General features: G+C 39.3%; 2 protein-coding genes across 3 annotated transcripts in view; one reads left to right on the top strand and one right to left on the bottom strand.

The window, feature by feature from the left end:
• Positions 1-554: 554 nt before the first annotated feature.
• On the bottom strand, positions 555-17,208 carry PSMC2 (proteasome 26S subunit, ATPase 2). The gene is made up of 13 exons (XM_081079197.1): positions 16,692-17,208; positions 12,982-13,228; positions 11,155-11,192; positions 10,735-10,816; positions 9,883-9,982; positions 5,812-5,943; positions 5,327-5,399; positions 4,863-4,958; positions 3,871-4,035; positions 2,882-2,969; positions 1,094-1,296; positions 900-996; positions 555-816 (listed from the first exon to the last, which is right to left on the bottom strand). The coding sequence occupies exons 2-13, from the start codon at positions 13,049-13,051 to the stop codon at positions 659-661; spliced, it is 1,302 nt and encodes a 433-aa protein (XP_080935323.1). The 5' UTR covers positions 13,052-13,228; positions 16,692-17,208; the 3' UTR covers positions 555-658.
• Positions 16,746-18,358, top strand: part of DNAJC2 (DnaJ heat shock protein family (Hsp40) member C2) — a 28,386-nt gene continuing 26,773 nt past the window's right edge. Inside the window, exon 1 of one of the 2 annotated variants that reach the window (XM_081079192.1) lies at positions 16,746-17,050. In XM_081079192.1, the coding sequence (XP_080935318.1) occupies positions 16,987-17,050 (64 nt within the window). In that variant the 5' untranslated portion in view covers positions 16,746-16,986. The remainder of the gene's footprint in view (positions 17,051-18,358) is intronic. The other variant, XM_081079193.1, reaches the window with a different exon arrangement.

The following is an 18,358-nucleotide window of genomic DNA, read 5'->3' as shown; positions in this document are numbered from 1 at the left end:
TGCTGCTTCTACTTTAACAACGTTTGGCCAAAGCTTTATTACTCAATGTAGTAGGGAAAACCCATGGAAATGCATGTGGTCATGTGCCTGGATGGGCTATTCTGAGGGGCAGAAGAGCATAATGATGAGGTGCATAGGTGATAGAGCTGACAAACATAAATCTGCTACAAGTGAACTCGGTAGGCAAGTTTTTGTGTTCATCAGATCGAACTCCATTAGATCCACCTCACTGGGCAGATGGGATGACACGAGACACATGTACAGCACCCAGCCAAGACCTACCTTATTTTACTGTAAGACCGGGTCTTATATAATATACCATATTAATTTTTGCTCCAAAAGATGCATTAGAGCTGATTATCTGGCTAGGTCTTATTTTCAGAGAAACGGTAGAACACACGTGCTCTAAGCAAGCACTTTATGATATGGAACCCTAATGGTAGTGGATCAAAAAACAGCCAACATACATTAGACATACATTTGCTTTTCTACCTAATGATATTAGCTATCAGCTTTTATTGTACTACAAAGAAAAAAAATCTGAAAAAAAAGCATGCAATTTTGAAACCATTTATTTTTTGTGTGAAATGGTTATTAACAAGCTTATACAAGCTATGGATTCCAATTAAAAGAAGTGTCTCCGTGAAAGACTTGAGGCTCAGTTGTATGTCATGTAACGAGGAGTAGCACTGAACTTGGCATAGGACTTGATGACCTTATTTACAGCTTCCAAGAAATCCTTTTCACTAGCGATTTTTCGCCGCGCTCTGATAGCGAACATACCAGCTTCTGTGCAGACACTTCTAATCTCAGCACCTTTCAAACAAAAAGAAAATAGGCTTGATTACAGCAGTCTGGACAGACAGACCAACAAATACAAACAAGACATTTCAACCTACCAGTGCTATTTGGACACAGTCGTGCTAACAATTCGAATCTGATGTCTCTTTCAACACTCATTGAACGAGCATGAATCTTAAAAATGTGAGTCCGACCCTGAAAATCGGGGAATTGAAAAATATTACAATGGAAAAACATGACAGGAAGAAAACATTTCCCAAATCCCTTTTCTCAAACAACATGATTTTCTTACTTCTAGGTCCGGTAAGCTAAATTCAATCTTTCGATCCAACCTCCCCGGCCTCATCAGAGCCGGGTCCAAGGTGTCGGGCCTGTTGGTGGCCATGAGCACTTTGATGTTGCCTCGAGGATCAAAACCATCCAGCTGATTGATCAGCTCCAACATGGTTCTCTGTACTTCATTGTCACCTCCAGCACCATCATCGAAACGAGCCCCTGAGAAGACAAAAGGGAGCCAAGCTCTGAGTATGGCTCAGAGTAGCACCTGCATAACCTCAAAGTGCTGCCCTTCTCGGCTCAGACCACACCCTCAGGGCAAGTGAACGAGCTTTAGGTGAAGCCTGTAAGAGCGACCTGCTTTACACAAATCTCATTAGAAAGTGACTCTTTCAAAGGGCGTGTCACAGACTTAGCAAACACAGGCTCTTTTCAAGTGTTTTTTCAGTCCTCTAGAAGGAATTCTGTTTTTCACACCACTCAAGAACACCCGTGTTGTTTGACACTGTGTACACTGCACTGGGCGGCAGAACACATGCAACCTCTGCACCATCATGGTGTTGGACGGTATGTCAGAAACTGCCACACTCTTCTAAGTTTCTCAAAACTGTCCTTCAGAGTAGGCTAAATCCATGATACGGCAGAACTATAACAACTTCCCATCACTCGGATTTGCGTGTATTAGAGCACTCTTGGTTGATGTCAGTCTCTCATTTCAACCGACCTAGCAAAAACACAAGAAACGCCTCCAAATATGTATCTTCACTTTTAAATTATATAAATACATACTGTTGTATTAATGTATTATGTACATTATAAAACACAAAAAATAAAAAATTTAAAAATGAGATTAAAATTAAATACAAAACTAATTCTGCTGTTTTCCTCCTGCACGGACGCTGTTTTACACACAATCCACTTGGGAAAACACAGCTTCACAGCATCCTGACATCACAAGGCTTATTCCAACAATACTATAAAAATGACTTCAGAGTCACCACACTGCATCAATAGACTGTGCAAATTAACTACCTGAAGACATTAACTCCAGGCTGTCCTAACCCAACAACGCCCATCCAGTCTAAAAGCAAGACTCCAGGTGACTTAACCACAGTCCCCACAGTGTGACAGGGGCCACTATGTTTTCAAGTCATTTTCGTCACTAAGTTCATTAACTGTCTAGACATGACACTTCTCCAGCTACTAAGGATTATTACTCTTAGAGTCTGTAACAATAGTCAAGGCCTATAGAACAGTTAGTTTCCAAAGTCTCTCACATTCAACACTTACTTTAAAGCTCTCAAAAAACCGGAAGTAAACGGCAGGAATTATCATGCCCTTTACAAGACGAGCAAACTGAGGTTCAGAGTTAGTTAAAATAACTTATCTAGATCGCACAGCTAATACTGTATTTCATCAAATCTATGAAGCCAACCATTACATTATTTTATGTATACTTTATGAAAAATGACTACCAGTTAAGTTATGCCCCAGTGCTTTCTTATCACATGAAGTGAAGTTGTATCCAAGTTAGGAATTGTTAAATGTGAAAATATGTGTTACGTGAATGAAATTTGGAAAGTATAAAGATTAAGACTGAGAAATAGCAATGCTATGTTTCTTTTTTCCTTTATGGTGTAGCCGTACTGTTTGTTAGCTCTGTGGCTCCAGATACCAGCGCTGGTAAGAGAGTTGGAATTCAAATTGGGTACAAGATTAACATTATCAGGAGAACTCTACACATACTATTTTAGAACTCTCATGAAACCCAATCCTAAAGTAGTCTCTAAAATACCAGCCATACCTCCAATAGCATCAATTTCATCAAAAAAGATAAGGCAGGCTTTTTTTGTTCTGGCCATTTCGAAGAGCTCTCGAACCATCCGCGCCCCCTAATGAGAAAAAACAATACGTTAATTCAAAGTTGGTTTTAAAATCCTTTAAGGTATAGTAAGTTATACCTCAAATGTTTCAATATTCCTAACAGTATTCTCAACCATTATTACCTAAGGCTTTCTCAAAAAAACTGAAGCTTGTAACCTATTTCATCAAATTAACCTTATTAGCCTCAAAACAATATTAAGTAATTTCATGATTCTGTACCTATGAAATAGCCAAAAACTTTCTGACCCGAAGAGGTCAAATTAACATTGTTAAATAAAACAAAGGCTCCATTTCAATAGTAAAACCTAAGGAAATAAAAGCATCTGACCTATCACTTGGCATTTCTGATCACTGAATTTCATTTCTAAGTTTTGACCAGAGAATTAAAAGCACTGCATATGTCAACTCATGCAGCTCCTTTTCTAATTCTTATTGTAAGTATATCAATCATTAATGTTTCAAATACAATATATACAGCCTTAGATTTACTCTCTGATGAATAAATTCCACAGGGGGGAGGTGTGTGTGTGTGTGTAACACCCGTGCACATACAGATAGAAACAATCTATATCCTCTCTTTCTCAGTAGAACATAAAACACTGCCCCTGAAGTGAAAGTACAGTTTTGAATGCAGTCACTGGACATTTCTGGGGTATTTATCTTACAAACCAACTCTGTAGAAAATGTCATCCTTCTGAGTAGGGAACACAATGATTAAAAATTTTAAGCAATTTATGTCCAAATGACTACAAGGGTAGACTGGTGGCTTCTGGGCTTCTGAACCACCAATTACAATCCATCAGTCAAAAAATTTCAGATCTAAATCTTTCAATGTGGAATTGCCAATTTCATCCAGGTTTTGTAAGTCTTTAAAGGTACATATTCTTTCATATGATCACATCACTTTACCTCACCAACGTATTTCTGTACAAGTTCAGATCCAATAACTCGAATGAAGCAAGCGTCAGTCCTATTGGCTACTGCCCGAGCACAGAGTGTCTTGCCTGTACCTGGTGGACCAAAGAGCAGCACGCCCTTGGGAGGCTCAATGCCAAGGTTAACGAACCTCTCTGGCTGTAAGTAAAACACAATTTTTTACACTTACTACTTCTGGTATAATCAAACCAAGACTACTTCTATATCAATATATTTAAACCAAAATTATTACCATGTTTCCCCGAAAATAAAACCGGGTCTTATATTAATTTTTGCTCCAAAAGACTCAAAAAGGGCTTATGTTCAGGAGATGTCATTCTGAAAAATCATGCTGGAGCTTATTTTCCGGTTAGGTCTTATTTTCAGGGAAACACGATTAAGTCCACAATTCATATACTTGATCTAAATAAGAACTTTCTAAGATGTAAGATCTAAGCTAGACTCATCAATACATAAGACTGAATGGCTTTTAAAGGTGTTTCTACCATCCAGGCGTAACAATTTTTTTTCCTCTAATTAAAAAAAAAAATGTTAGTGTTTAAAGCACAAAAGTATTATCTGGTATTTCATATCCTAGTTTTTCATTATCCTTCCAAGCTTAATTTGATTTAATTTAAGCCCATTTCCTCTTGGTATCATTAAAACACATGGCTTCTTCTACAATAAACTCTAACGTATTTAACATATTGCTAGAAGTTATACCTCAGCATCCTTTATCACTTAAAACAGAAGATCTTTCTTTTTTTTTGAATAGGCTTGACCACCACTCAATCCTTTTGCTTACTGTTCTGGAACTTACCAACTCGCCACACCTCTACTGTCTATCCCCCTCACAAATTTTCATTAAGGAAAATATAAAATTTAAAAAGCTATCTAATATATATGCAATTTTAGTGCACAGTACACAAAAGGTTATCACATTTTTATACAAAGAAACTTAACGTGTAACAGACTTAGAAACTTACGTGAAGTAGAGGGGTTTCAACTACTTCTCGAAGTTTCTCAATCTGTTCTTTACAGCCACCCACATCACTGTATGTGACATCAGGTTTCTCCTCCACCTAAGAGAGGGATGAAAATGTACAACATATAGCCACAAGCTTCTGAATACTAGTCCAAATGTTCTATCCCGTAGAGTAGACCCAATGCCCTAAAAGAAAAATCAGACTTATAGCAAATAAGAATTTTTTAAAAAATTGAATACTTTGCCCAGTGTCCTAGAACCACTTGCTATATTACTTATGACACTAAGTGAGAAACAAACTAGTAAAATAAAGACTTTCTCAACTGAAAATGGTTTTAAAAACTTTGGTAACTCAATACATACCCACATATCAATAGTTTATTATTTAAAAAGTCTCAAAATTTTTTGAGCTGGATGCAATTATACACTAAGTCATGCCATTTTTTTCCTTCCATAGTTTCTTACCTGCATCATGGTAACTGTTGGGTCAATCTTTGGAGGCAGTGGAATGTGAATTTGATACTTATTTCTGTCCACACTGAAAAGGTAAAAAAGAGCCTCACTAACACAGTCAAAAACTTTTCTAAGTGAATTACCATGTATTCTATATACATTAATTCCATTAGCTCGCTTAAGCCTCATGACTATCCTAGAGCTAGTGTTTCCTCCACCTACACGTTACCTTAAACACACTCGCAAACTCAACTCTAAAATTCTGCACTGACTTTATGATACTTGAAGCCATTCATAAAAAGCCACAGAGGAGGTGGGGGAAAGGAGGGAGTTTGGGAAAGGGAAAAAGAAGAAAGGACATTCAACTGTAGTATCCCATTAGACTATCCCTTGGTATTCCACAGGAAGCAGTGCATTCATTCTGAAAAAGCTAAAGGCATGTAGTGACATGGTATCTTTAATGAAAGATGAGCATTTATTATAAATAGAAATCTTACCCAACTCGCATCCCTTCTTCAATGTCAGTAGGTGCTACCTGATCGCTGAGGTCCACCACAAACTTGGCAAACTGCTTCACGTTGATAATGTACTTCGGGTCCTCCGAATCAGCATTGATTATCTTCGTGCACCTAACACAGCAAAAGGCCTGATTCGTAAGGAACCTAAACCACTACTAACGAATTCAGGTAACTTGATTCTCTCCTGGGCACGCAGCGCACTAATGAGCAGGTGTAAACTAGAACTGCAGAAACGGGGCCACCATTAAAGATCCTTTTGTACAGAATATGCTCAATCCCAAGGGTCCACTCAATTTTAGTCACGCCATAAAATGTTTAAAAGACAATAACATGTTTAATATTCCCCTGGAAAATTAAACCCAAATATTTCATCATTAAGAAGTTTTCTAATTTCTTGATTTTCATAAGTATATTCCTTTATTAGTGATACTCCTCTATACCTTAAGTTACTCTTTTTTATTTTCCCTATCAGAAGACTGTCATCTTGTCTTATACCAAGTTAACTAATAAATGTGTTTTTCTATTCTTTCCTGAGTTTATACTTCAAATCCATTTTTGTTGTTGTTGCTATTTTTAACATAAATGTATTCTTTTTCTGTGTGACATGATAAAGGCAACTTTGTAATACCATGTACATCATAGTAGAAAGTAGTCTACTGTCTTTCTTCTTCTATGCTACCTGTCTACTGAAGAAAAACAAAAACAAAAAAAGAACTCATGTTAGAAAGAATTGATGTCATAAGCTGTGGCAACAAACACAGGGAAATACAGAATAGTCTCTGGAATATGCATACAGGTAGCATTGAAAGTAAGGGAAAGAATGCTTTGTCCTTATAGCATAATTGTGTGATGGGGCTGTTTCCTGTCAATAGCCAAGCTCTACCACGGAGGTAGAATTACATACATAGAAAGTATCTATCATTACTTTATCTGACAGATCCTGCCAACACTGTATGCACAGATACAGATTTTTTCAATCTACAGCTGTATATACTATATAGTATATACTATATGTATATACTATATACTATTTAGTATATACTATAGTAAAGTATATACTATACAGGGACTTCAACTTCCAGAACGTAGTAAGGACCTTCGAAAATCTGCTCCTCCTTAAAAGCAAAGTGAATACTGGCAAAAACAGTCAAAATCAACATTTTCCGAACTCTGGAACTGAGGGCAGTGGGGAGAGTGCAGAATAAGTTTAGAGCTGCCCAAAGCCCAACCCACAAAAAAACTGGCACTGTTTGACCTGTCTGACAATTAGCTGAAGAGTTACAGTCTCAGGCCTTTTCTTTATTTGACGTAACTCAGGGCTCACTCGGTATAAATATCCCCACCCACAGGGCAATTATCGGAAACCATCAGTGACAACTGCTTAACATCACAACTGTCTGAGGGAGCATTACATTACCAGCTGGGGCTAATAAGAGGCTGATCAAAACACTTCAAAGGAAAACCAGTAACAAACAGCAACAATAACAAACCTTGGGGAAAGGGGAAATTCGATTTCCAAAGCTGACATGTTATATTATTACATTATATATAATATTACATGTTATAATATATAATATTATGTGTGTGTGTATATATATATGTATATATGTTATATTATATAAAACATCCAGTTTCCATCAAAAAATTATGAGAGACAAAAAGAAATAGGAAAGTATGGCCCATACATAGGGAGAAAGCAGTCCATAGAAACTGTTCCTGAGAAAGCTTAGACATTGTCTCACGTAACAAAATATCATAAATATTTTTAAAAAAAAACTAAAAGAAACCATGTTTAAACAATTAGTGGGAAGTAGTAGAACAACGTCTCACCAAAAAGAGAGTATCAATGAAGAGAGTAATTAGACTGGAATATTATTTGGCTATAAAAAGAAATGATGGTGTGACACAAGCTGCAACATGGCTGACTACTGAAACATTATGCTAAAGTGACAGGAGCCAGAAACAGAAGATCATAGATTTATATGAAACGATTCCACTCATATGAAGTGTCCAGGGTAGGCAGCTCTATAGACAGAAAGTAGATAAACGGTTGCCAGGGGCTAGAGAGAGGGGGCAATAGGGACTGCTAATGGGTATGAGTTTGTTTTTGGGGTGATGAAAATATTCTGGAAAGAGTGAAACAGAAGTTCTCAAGAAATGCTGGGGCAAGGAGTGGGGTGGGGTTAGTGGTGGTGATAACTTTACTGAAAATGAGGAGGGTGGGAGGTGAGAAGGGAAGAGTAAGTAAACAGAAGTGAACCTGTTGCTGAAATTCCCTAACCCTCCATCTCCACTGTTCTTCCAAAATATTGGAAATTGGAGACAACAGGAGATTGAAAACAACTTCTCTTGGGAAAAAATCTAAATGAAAAGATCTAAAGATACTAACACTGAAGGCTCCCCAACTAAACAGCCAACCGTATAAGCGATGGTGAAGTGTAGGATCAACAAGCTCCACTGTTGGGTCTAGAGCTTCTGACAGCTTTTTGGTCTCCCACTAAAAGTAAAGTCCAAAGTCAAATTATCATACATCTAGCGTAAAAGACAGACAGCGAGCAAAGAGAAAAAACATCTTAGAGAAAGCAGAAACCTTCCAGTTATCATTAATATCCTTAAAGCTGAGAACACACTATAACCATGATACAAGAACAGGACATTAAAAAAACAAAACACATTCCCTGAAAGAAAAAAAGAGGTCTTGGAAATGAAAAATGTGTGAAGAGAAGTAGGAGAAAAAAAAGCAATAGAAGGACTCAAACATAAAGTTAAGAAACTCTCACAAAAAGTAGAGCAAAAGCACACAAAAAGAGAAAGGCAGGAGAGAAAGATGAGCATATTAGAGAAGCAATGTAGAAGGTCAAATATCCAAATAATAGAAGTCCGAAACAGAAGACCAAGCAAATGGAAAGAAAAAAGTTAACAGTTTCAAGAAAACCTGCCACACTGAAGGACATGAGAGCCCAGCACCTTGAAAACAGACCAACAAGGCACGTCATCATGAAATTTCCGAACAAGTGAGAACAAGAGGACACCCTACAACTTGCAGAGGAAAACCAGGTCACGTACACAGAATTGGGAATCAGTGGCTTCACACTAACACCACGAGGAGGCAGAGGGCTATGGAACGATGCCTTCAAAATTCTGAAAGAGAAAAACTTTATACCAGCCAAGACATTTTCAGATATGTGAGGTCTCAAAATATTACCTCCCAAATGACCCTCTTTCAGGCAGCTACCAGAGAATACAGCTGACCTAATGAGGGTGCAAGTAAACAAGAAAGAGTTGGGACACTAGCCACAGGAGAGAGGTAAAGGGAACCTCCAGGGTAAGAAGTCACAGGATGATCGTGATTCAACAGGGGGGGGACTGGCCAAATGGAAGCAGGTCGGAAAGTGCTGGGCAACACTTCTTCAGGAAGATGAACCTGAGACAACACGTGATGCAGTGAGTGCACCTGAGGATTCCAGACAGAAAATTTGATGGACCGAATGCATCTGAAGAGCAACTTAGACAGAGAAAACTGAGGTGTTGAATTAATAATATACATAAAAACAGGCAAATGATAAAACAAGGCAATTATGACAAGGAAAACAAAAAGTGGTACAAGAAGAAGTCATCAGTTTACTACTTGCCTCTTTGTGAACAGGGAGTACTTAGCCATAAATACAAGAATACTGAATACTGATCTCAATTTGAATACAATGACGTTAGAAGGATGTAGGGATAGGAAGTTACACCGCAGGATTAAGAAGACCAAACTACTTTTAGTAGTTGTTATGTCTGAGGAAGGAACAGTGGGACAGCAAGGATGGGAAGGAAGGTTTTTGTATTTGCTGTGTATCTTTCTGTATCATTTGAATCTTTTATATGATTATGTCTTCACTTATTTCTTGATAATTGTTTAAGGCATAACATTTTAACCCCAGATACTTTTATAGAAAGCTTTATGTACTTGGAACTTGAAAAAAATTCTTTATGAACTATCACATTATACCCAACACTCTAAAAAGTGACTGAAAGTAGATAAAAATAAACCTCCACAGAGCATACCTTGCAACCTGCAAAGGCTGTTCACTCTGGAGTGTTTGCTTATCTGCAGCCAAATCCCAGAGTGCTGGTGGGGCCAGGCCAGTGTCAGACTCTTTAATACCTACATAAAGAAAGATTACAAAGTTCATTGACATGTAACGCAAACCCTGAAGCAAGCTTTCTTGACCTCAGTGCTATGACATTTTGAACTAAATAATTCGTTGCGGGGCGTGTCCTGTGCATTACATGATGGTTAGCAGCACCCCTGGACTCTACCCACTAGATGCCACTAGCACCGCCTCCCCCTCAGGTAATGAGAATTAACAATGTCTCCAGAACTACCAAATGTCCTAGGGGGAGAGGGGCAAAATCGCTCCCGCTGAAAACCACCACCCTAAAGTAGTCATAAGCCAAACATTTAATGCTGTATTTGACATTTATTTATGGTCACATACTATATAATTTCACCATTCAAGTGCCCAAGGAGAAAAGTTTCCAAATACAAGGTAATAGCCCCCCACTGACTTCAAGCAATATCACGTAAGATCGTATACTTACTTAATAAGAAACTTTAACTTGTTTATTAGTTTACTGAATTTGGCTTTGACTAATAGAAACATTACTTGTTTACAGAAACATTACTTGCTTGTTTCTTAATTGCTTAAGCATTAAACTTGGTTATAAAAGGCAGTGAAAGAGATTATTAAATGAGATCCAATCTCTTAACAGGAAGGACAATTTTTAAAATCTGTAATTCATGAAAAAGCAACATTTGTATTTAAACGCCTTTGATATAATTAACACATTATGTTTAAAGAGAAGAAAGAGGAGTAAAAAATACACACACACACACACACACACACACACACATACCAGTGAGCTCATTAATTTTCTTGAGAAGTTGTTGAATGTCATCTTCAACCTGCTTGATCTGCCTAGAATAAGTGCTCTGACCCTAGGAGATAAAGATCAGTTTAACTAAATATCAGGATATCAACGATTTATTAAACTACAAAAACATTTAACAGTTACATACATTTTAAATACAGTAAATATTTATATAAATTATTTCAAATATTTTCAATATAGTACCACACTTTAATTATAAATAGTATAAAAATAATGTATAAACTTAAGACACACTGAATATTGACACTCTAATCATTCTAGTTAGAAAAAAGTTAGAAAAAACTGTTAGACATCCTCTTCTAATTATTTTGGAAGAGCAATACTAACAATAGTTCTCATTTCAACATAAAACGTCTATATTTTGTGGACATTGAAAGGACTTACGTAAGTTTTCAGCAAGGCAATATCCCCCTCATCCAGAGCTAAAAGAAGAAAGATAATATTTATGAGATCTAAACATAAGAAACTAGAGCTAACAATTCTCTTCTGTTCAATTCACACTGAATTAGTTGAGTGAGAAAAATTGTGCCAAGTTTAATGACATAAATACGACCATCAAATAATTCCCACAACGAAAGATAGTAACAGTTTATATAATTGGGTGAAGGCGGATTAAAAAAAAAAATGCTTAACATAGCTGCTAAAGAGCCTCACAGGGATGTGACACAGTAAGAATAGGGCACCCAAAGAACAGAGTTTGAGAATCAAAACAACCTGGCACTAGTCCCAGCAAGGTCATGCATTTGCTAAGGAACCTTGGAAAAAACATTTAACCTTTCTGAACATCAGTTTTCTCATCTGAAAAATAGAGATAATACTAATTTACCCCCACAGTGTTGCCATAAAGATCAAATAAGGTATGGATGAAGAAGCACATAAAATTCTACACACGTTAGTCATACTGTATTCCAAGGGATAAATTTATTAACACATTTACAGAATGATAACATACCCAGAGACATACACACATGAAATGTCAAGTCTCTGTAACTAAGTTTTCCATTAGGTGACTGAGTTCCTCTGAGGTTTGCAGTACCCTAAAATATTTTCAAGGGAAACAGTACGGGATGAAAGCAGAGAGGAAATATTCTTTCTTTGGAGGGAGGGTGGAAAAGGAGAAGAAAAGGTGCTAGGAAAGATTGAAGTTGTTTAGGAAAGAAACAGTAATAGAATAGACAGGGGAAAACCACCAAAAGAATGCTTAAAAATAGCCTATAAAGAACATGTTTTGTTCTTTATAAGAAAAAAGCATAAAGATAAGACTACAAAAGGGGCTACTGGGAGGAAATCATGTACAAAAATAAAAATGGTCAGTGAAAGTGATATAGTCTCTAAAGAGAGTAATTGGACCCCATCAAATTACAATTCCATTTCTAAAATTTACCCTACAGCTTATATCTGTGCATGTGGTAAAAGTTACATGAATAAGGTTATTCATTGCTCTACAATGGCCAACAGATTGGAAGAAATTTAAATGTCCATCAATAATAATTTCATACTTTACTGTATACCCAATAAAATGGGATACTATGCAGATGCAGACAGACATTAACTCTTTACATAATGGTATGGACTTATGCCTAAAATATATTAAGATTGAAAAAAGCCAAATGCACAGCATGTTACATTTATGCAAGATATATATATGCAAACTTGCCGGTACATGCATAGAAAATGTCTAGAAAATAACGCAAAGTGGCAACGTCAGTTGCCTTCGTGGATAAACGGGTGGCCAAGGATAAGACATTGTTCAAGGCACTGTTTTCTGCCTTTTGCGTTTTAGGCATGTACATATATTATCTACTCAAAGGAATGGTTTTAAAATAGAAAACTGCGTCTCAGGATCCTGGCTACACACTGATACCACCTAGCTGTCACACTTGAGGAGGAAGAGGGGCAGGAAGGAGGATGCAGGTTACCCAGCACCGCCAGGCGGGGAACTTTTCAAGGCCTGCAAGGCCAAGCAGGGAGCGTGAGTTACGCAAGACCTGAGAGCTTAACATGAATACATATTTCGACCAGCGGGAAATGAATATAGAACTTGGAGCGGGTTGAGGGAGACAGAGAAAGCAGGCAGCTCACCCTGCCGCCGCCCCGGACTAAATCACAAGCGGTACAAAAGGGACCGAGCGCGGGGCCGGGATCCAGCCTCCCTCCGGGGCCAAGCCTCATTCTAACGCCGGGCGGGAGCTCCTGGCTAAGTCAACAGACCTCGGATGGGCTTGTCTTCCTTCTCCTCTTCTTTGGTTTTGCGCTGATCGGCACCGAGGTAATCCGGCATTTTAAAAGAGCCAAGGGCCTCGGCTCCCCGGTGATTACACAGCACCTTCTCCGCTTCCGGTGGTGCCTTCCTTTCCCGTCCTCCCCGGAAGTAAAGCCGGCTCCGCGGGCCCCTTTCCTCCGCGCACCAGAGGCAGAAGAGAGCCTCGGCAGGGAAACGCCGGCGTCTGCGTCTCACCTACCGGGAGGAGAAAGAATTCCTTGTTAGAAGACAGCGTGGCTTTACCCTGCACCTCACAGTGGCGAAGGTCTCTGAGCAACAGATTCAAGGCCAGGCCTGGCTCCGTGGCTGAGATTAACTCCTGACTTAGTCATGTATTTACTGTGCACTCCTCGATAACTTCTTTGATCGCTCTCTGCTTTAATTTACCCTTTATCTCACAGCATTGTGGAGGCTTTAAATAAGTGTTTGTAAACTACCTGGTATATTACATTTGCGATAACAGTGACTAGATCCACAAATAGAGGGAAGGTAAAAAGGAGTGCTTCATTAATTTCATGCTAACTTGGGATGAGGAGGTAAATGGTTTCAATTTTTGAGCCTGCTGCCAAAACAGAGTGGTACCATCCTCGGACACAAGTGAGCCTGGTTAGTTAGTATGTTGCTAGGTGGACAGGGTGGTCCCTGGTGGAATAAACAAAAGACAGACATATCCCGAGACTTCAGGATTCGAAATCACTCCTTCGCTCCAGGACAAAATGCAACAGTGCCTTGAGTTTAATCATAAAATTCCTTTTAGCCTGGCAAACGGAGCAGATCTGATAGATTAAAAGTGGGATTTTTTTTTTAATTTATTAGTTTCAGGTGTACAAGACAAGGTGATACTTAGACGTTCATCATTTATATCCCTCAAAGTGGAATATTTTGCTAATCCCTTCAGGATGGGCTAACAGAACAAACCTCCTAGATGAATTCCATTAAGAGGCTCCAGCCCCCTTCCCCAAACAGGCAGGGGAAGGTATAAAAGTAAGAGCTTTTGCCTCAGTCACTGGGCAGCCCCATTCGGGACCCCCTCCTGCTCGGAAGCTCTGACCCTTTGCTTTTAATAAACTATCCTCTTTAAAAAAAAAAAAAAAAATTCCTCACCTCTCCCTGGTCTGCGGTTCCATTCTTCGGTCTCACAAGACATGATCCCAGCACCCACAGCAAAAATCCCCTACATCATTTGGGGACTCAGAGAAATATTCCTACAACACAAGGAAGCTAGGGGAAAGCAGGTTTTGAAAGAATTGAGTTTGGGAGATGATTGAGTTTGGGAGTAATGGAAGAGAGCAGTTAGGAGACAATTACAGACTTTAGAAATTAAAAAAAAAAGAAATAAAAAAGACTGACCCTTCTGAGTATTAAAGGACACAGAGTGAAAACACAATGTACAGGATGGAAGAAAATATTTGCAAGTCATACACCTGATAATGGATTAATATCCAGAATATATAATGAACTATAACTCAAAAACAAGAAACAACACAGTTGTTTAAATGGGGAATGGACTTGAATAGACATCTCCCCAAAGAAGAGATATAAATGCCCAACAAGAACATGAAAAAATGCTCAACATCACTAGCCATTGGAGAAGTGTGAATCAGAACCATGAGATACTACTTCATAACCATTAGAACGGCGACTATAAAAAAAAGAGAAAGAAAGAAAATACGTGTTGGTGAGGATGTAGAGAAAATTAAAATCTTCTGCACAGTTAGTGGGAAAGTAAAATGATGTAACCTCTATAGGAAACAGTATGAAAGTTCCTAAAAAAAAATTAAAAATACAATTGCCAAATGATCCAGCAATTCCAGTTCTGGGTATGTACCCAAAAGAGTTGACAATAGGATCTCCAAGAGATATTTGTATCTCTATGTTCATAGCAGCATTATTCACAATAGCTAAAACGTGGAAGCAACTCAATCAACAGAGGAATGGATGGATAAAATATACATACAATGGAATATTACTCAGCCTTAAAAAGGAAAGATTCCAACACTCTACAATTGTGACAACATGCTAAGTGAATAAATCAGTCACAAAAAGACAAACACTGTATGACTCTACTTAGGTGCCTGTTAGGCACAGCTGGAGGAGACCAAAATTGGTCTATTAGAATTTATTTGGCTTGTTTGAGCTGCAGGAGGTCAGGCTAGAAAAGACCATAACTTCCCCGAACAAAAAGGGGTACGGAGTTTTATAGGAGGGGGCAAACGAGGCTGTTCCCCCTTCAATGCTTCAGGGGGTTTCATTGCATTGTCTCGCGCAAGAAGGGTTTCAGGGACTGACCAAGCCCTAAGGTTCCACATTCTAGCCCCCAGGCCATCGTCTGGAACACCCAAGCCCAGCTGATTATAAGCCCCTAGGAGACAAACACAAGCCCAGCAGGTACAAAGTACAAAGCAAGACAGTATGGCTTTTAGGATAAGGTGGTTTCTACATTCTAGGCGGCTTCTCCAGGCCTAAGGCACAAACAAGCTGGCAGGAAGAAGATACAAAGCAAGACAAGATGGCTTATAAAATAAGCTTTCTGCTCCTGGCCTAAATATGGCCTAACAGTACCCAGAGTAGTCAAATCATAGAGACAGAAAGTAGAACGGTGCTTGTAGGGTATGGGGAAAATTAAAATGGCGTGTTGTTTAATAGGCATAGAGTTTCAGTTTTGCAAGATAAAGTGTTCTGGAGATTGATTGCACAACACAGTGACTGTACTTAACGCTACTGAACTTTACATTTTAAAAGGGCTAAGATATGAATTTTATGTTACGTGCATTTTGCCTCGATTAAAAAAAAACTCTCCATGACTTTAGAGGTGCTGGTGAGACTGGATGGGGAAGGTGTGAGAAAAACATATTAATATTAAGAAAGTGGAGTCAGGTTACTAGTATGAGACCTAGAGCTTGTTTTAACAGTGGTTACAGACATAAAGGGATCAGGAAGAGGATTAAGGGGAGACGATCGTTTTTGAAATGTCAATTTTGAAGTGACAATCTCACACAGTAGAATTACAGGCCAATTCAATGTATTTATCAGTGAAAATGTAATTCCTAGAGAATTATTTGCTAATTTCTGGTGCTGTTTCCCAAAGAGTGGCACATCAAGTCTTCTATTGTGCCCAACCTATTCCAGATTGGGGGTGGAGGGAGTACTAGAGGAGTGGGGGCAATGGGGAATGAGGGGGTAAATCTTCACCCACGGTTTCCTTTTGCTAGTTCTTGCTTTTGACCTCAGTCTAAGAAGAAATCATATAGGAGTACAATTGATTTTATTATACATTAAACAAGTTCCTTGGATTAGAATCTAACGCTAGAGAAAGGGTTCTTCTCCAAATTTTGAGGATTAAATGAGATAATGCAGCTAAATTACTTAGTAACAGCACAACAAATGTTAGCTGCTATTATTTTTTTAGCTAACCACATGCATTACAGGTATATGTACAGAATTCTCTATGGATGTATAGACTATAATCATTATTCTCAATACTAATACATCTTTTCATTTTTGATTATACAAGCAGAGCTACAGGAAAATAATCGATTAAGTTCAGACTAATATAGAGAGTGGTAGTAACTTAAAAGAATATAGTAAGAGCTGCTTTAGAAAATTATGTCCCACGTGTTGCACTTGGACGAGGAAAATACGTAGTAATTCTTTTTACCTAGGAACTGATGAATCTGGGAACCTTTCTTCTTTGAGTCTTGGTCTCTAGCCGGACCTGAGTCAGTGGAAGAACTAGGTTGCCGCACACGTTGGCGGGGGTGGGAGTGGAACTGGCTCCGCACCACGAAAGATCCATCCGGAAGCAGTTGCCGGTTGTCTCCATGCGCCGGTTCCTGGGCGTCGCAGAGCCAAGGCGCGAGGCTCGGACCGAAAGGCAGAGCTGGAGGGGAAGCTAAGCGCCCTCCGCCCGGGACGCGAACCGCTGCGCCCGCGGGGCTGGCCCGGGCGCCATCATGCTGCTCCTGCCGAGCGCTGCAGACGGCCAGGGCACCGCCGTCACCCACGCTCTGACCTCTGGTACGTGTCCACTCAACCCCGGCTCCGTCCCGCCTCAGTCCTCCACCTGCGCGACCCCGAAATCTCTCTACTCTTGCCGCTGGCGACTAGCTCCCGGACTTGCGGGCCGTGTCGAGTCTCTTTTTGCTCCCTGCTAGGCAGGAATCCTTCCCCAGTCTGGAAGGAAGGAGGGAGGGGGGCATTTTTCTGCCCCTCCAGTTTCCTCCTCTGGCGGCCGCTGACTCATGGGTCCAGCAGAGCCGTTGGAAACCGAACCCATCAGTATCCTAAAAAGGTTCTTGATGCATCTCCTTGCCTGCAGCAAGCGACCGCCCGCTGCGAGCTCCCCACGTGCCTGGGGTCCTACCGAACCTTGCTGCGGGTGCTCCAACACCTCCCTTCCTCTCTCGGTTCGCTCCGGGTTTGTTTCTTAAATGTCCTAACTCAGACACTGCGGCTCGTACTCAGTATGAAAAGACCATTGCCCCGTGCTGCTGGTAAGATCCGGGTAGAAAGACTTTTAAAGACAGTCATTAAGTGAAACTTGTCCTGCTGCTGCTGCTTCATAGATTTATAGCCCGGATAGTTGTGGGTATTGTAAAACTAAGTCTCCAGTTTCAATGATCTGCATTAATTACCACAACGGCTTATATAAATGCTTGTTGAATGTTATTTTGGAACATACCATGGCACATACTGCTCCGTGCCCTTAGAAGTCTCTGTGTGTAATCTCACAACTAGAGGGAAAGCCTTGAAAGGTAATGTTTTTAAAAGTCACACTCACACCGCACTGGTACTACTTGTTGAATGTACAGGGGGTGCCAAAAACACATGTGCACATGATTTGTATTCATCTTTTGTGATTGGTATATGTTGAGTATTATTACACTTTTAATAGTTTTTTCCTTTCTTAAAATGTGTATACATTTTTTTGGCACGCTCTGTGCTGTTTGAATCCTCTCCTGTGTGTGGTAGAGGAAATCTTAATTTCCCAAACCAATTAAAACATGAAAAGTTAGTTATTTTTAGAAAATAACTGACCATTAGGTACAAAGGAAAACTTACATCTGTTATTAAACAGAGTGAAGCTTTTTGCTTTCATATGGAATATGAAATTAAAATGAAAATGTTCACTTTTTTCCTGCCTAAATTACATTTTTTGAAATGTTAGTATACAAAGGTGCAGTGATTTGTCCCTACTTCCCAGGAATAATGATAAAGCCTTACTTTGATACAAGAGATAGTGATTTTTCAAAGTGCCTTCACAGTTTGTCATTCGATCTTCCAAGGAACCATGTAAGATGTTGTTCCCATTTTGAGCTGAAGACA

This window comes from Rhinolophus hipposideros, assembly GCF_964194185.1.
Source record: "Rhinolophus hipposideros genome assembly, chromosome: 18".
NCBI classification, from domain to species: Eukaryota; Metazoa; Chordata; class Mammalia; order Chiroptera; family Rhinolophidae; genus Rhinolophus; species Rhinolophus hipposideros.
Note: the sequence above shows the minus strand (reverse complement) of the source record. Positions and strands in the feature narration are given on the sequence as shown.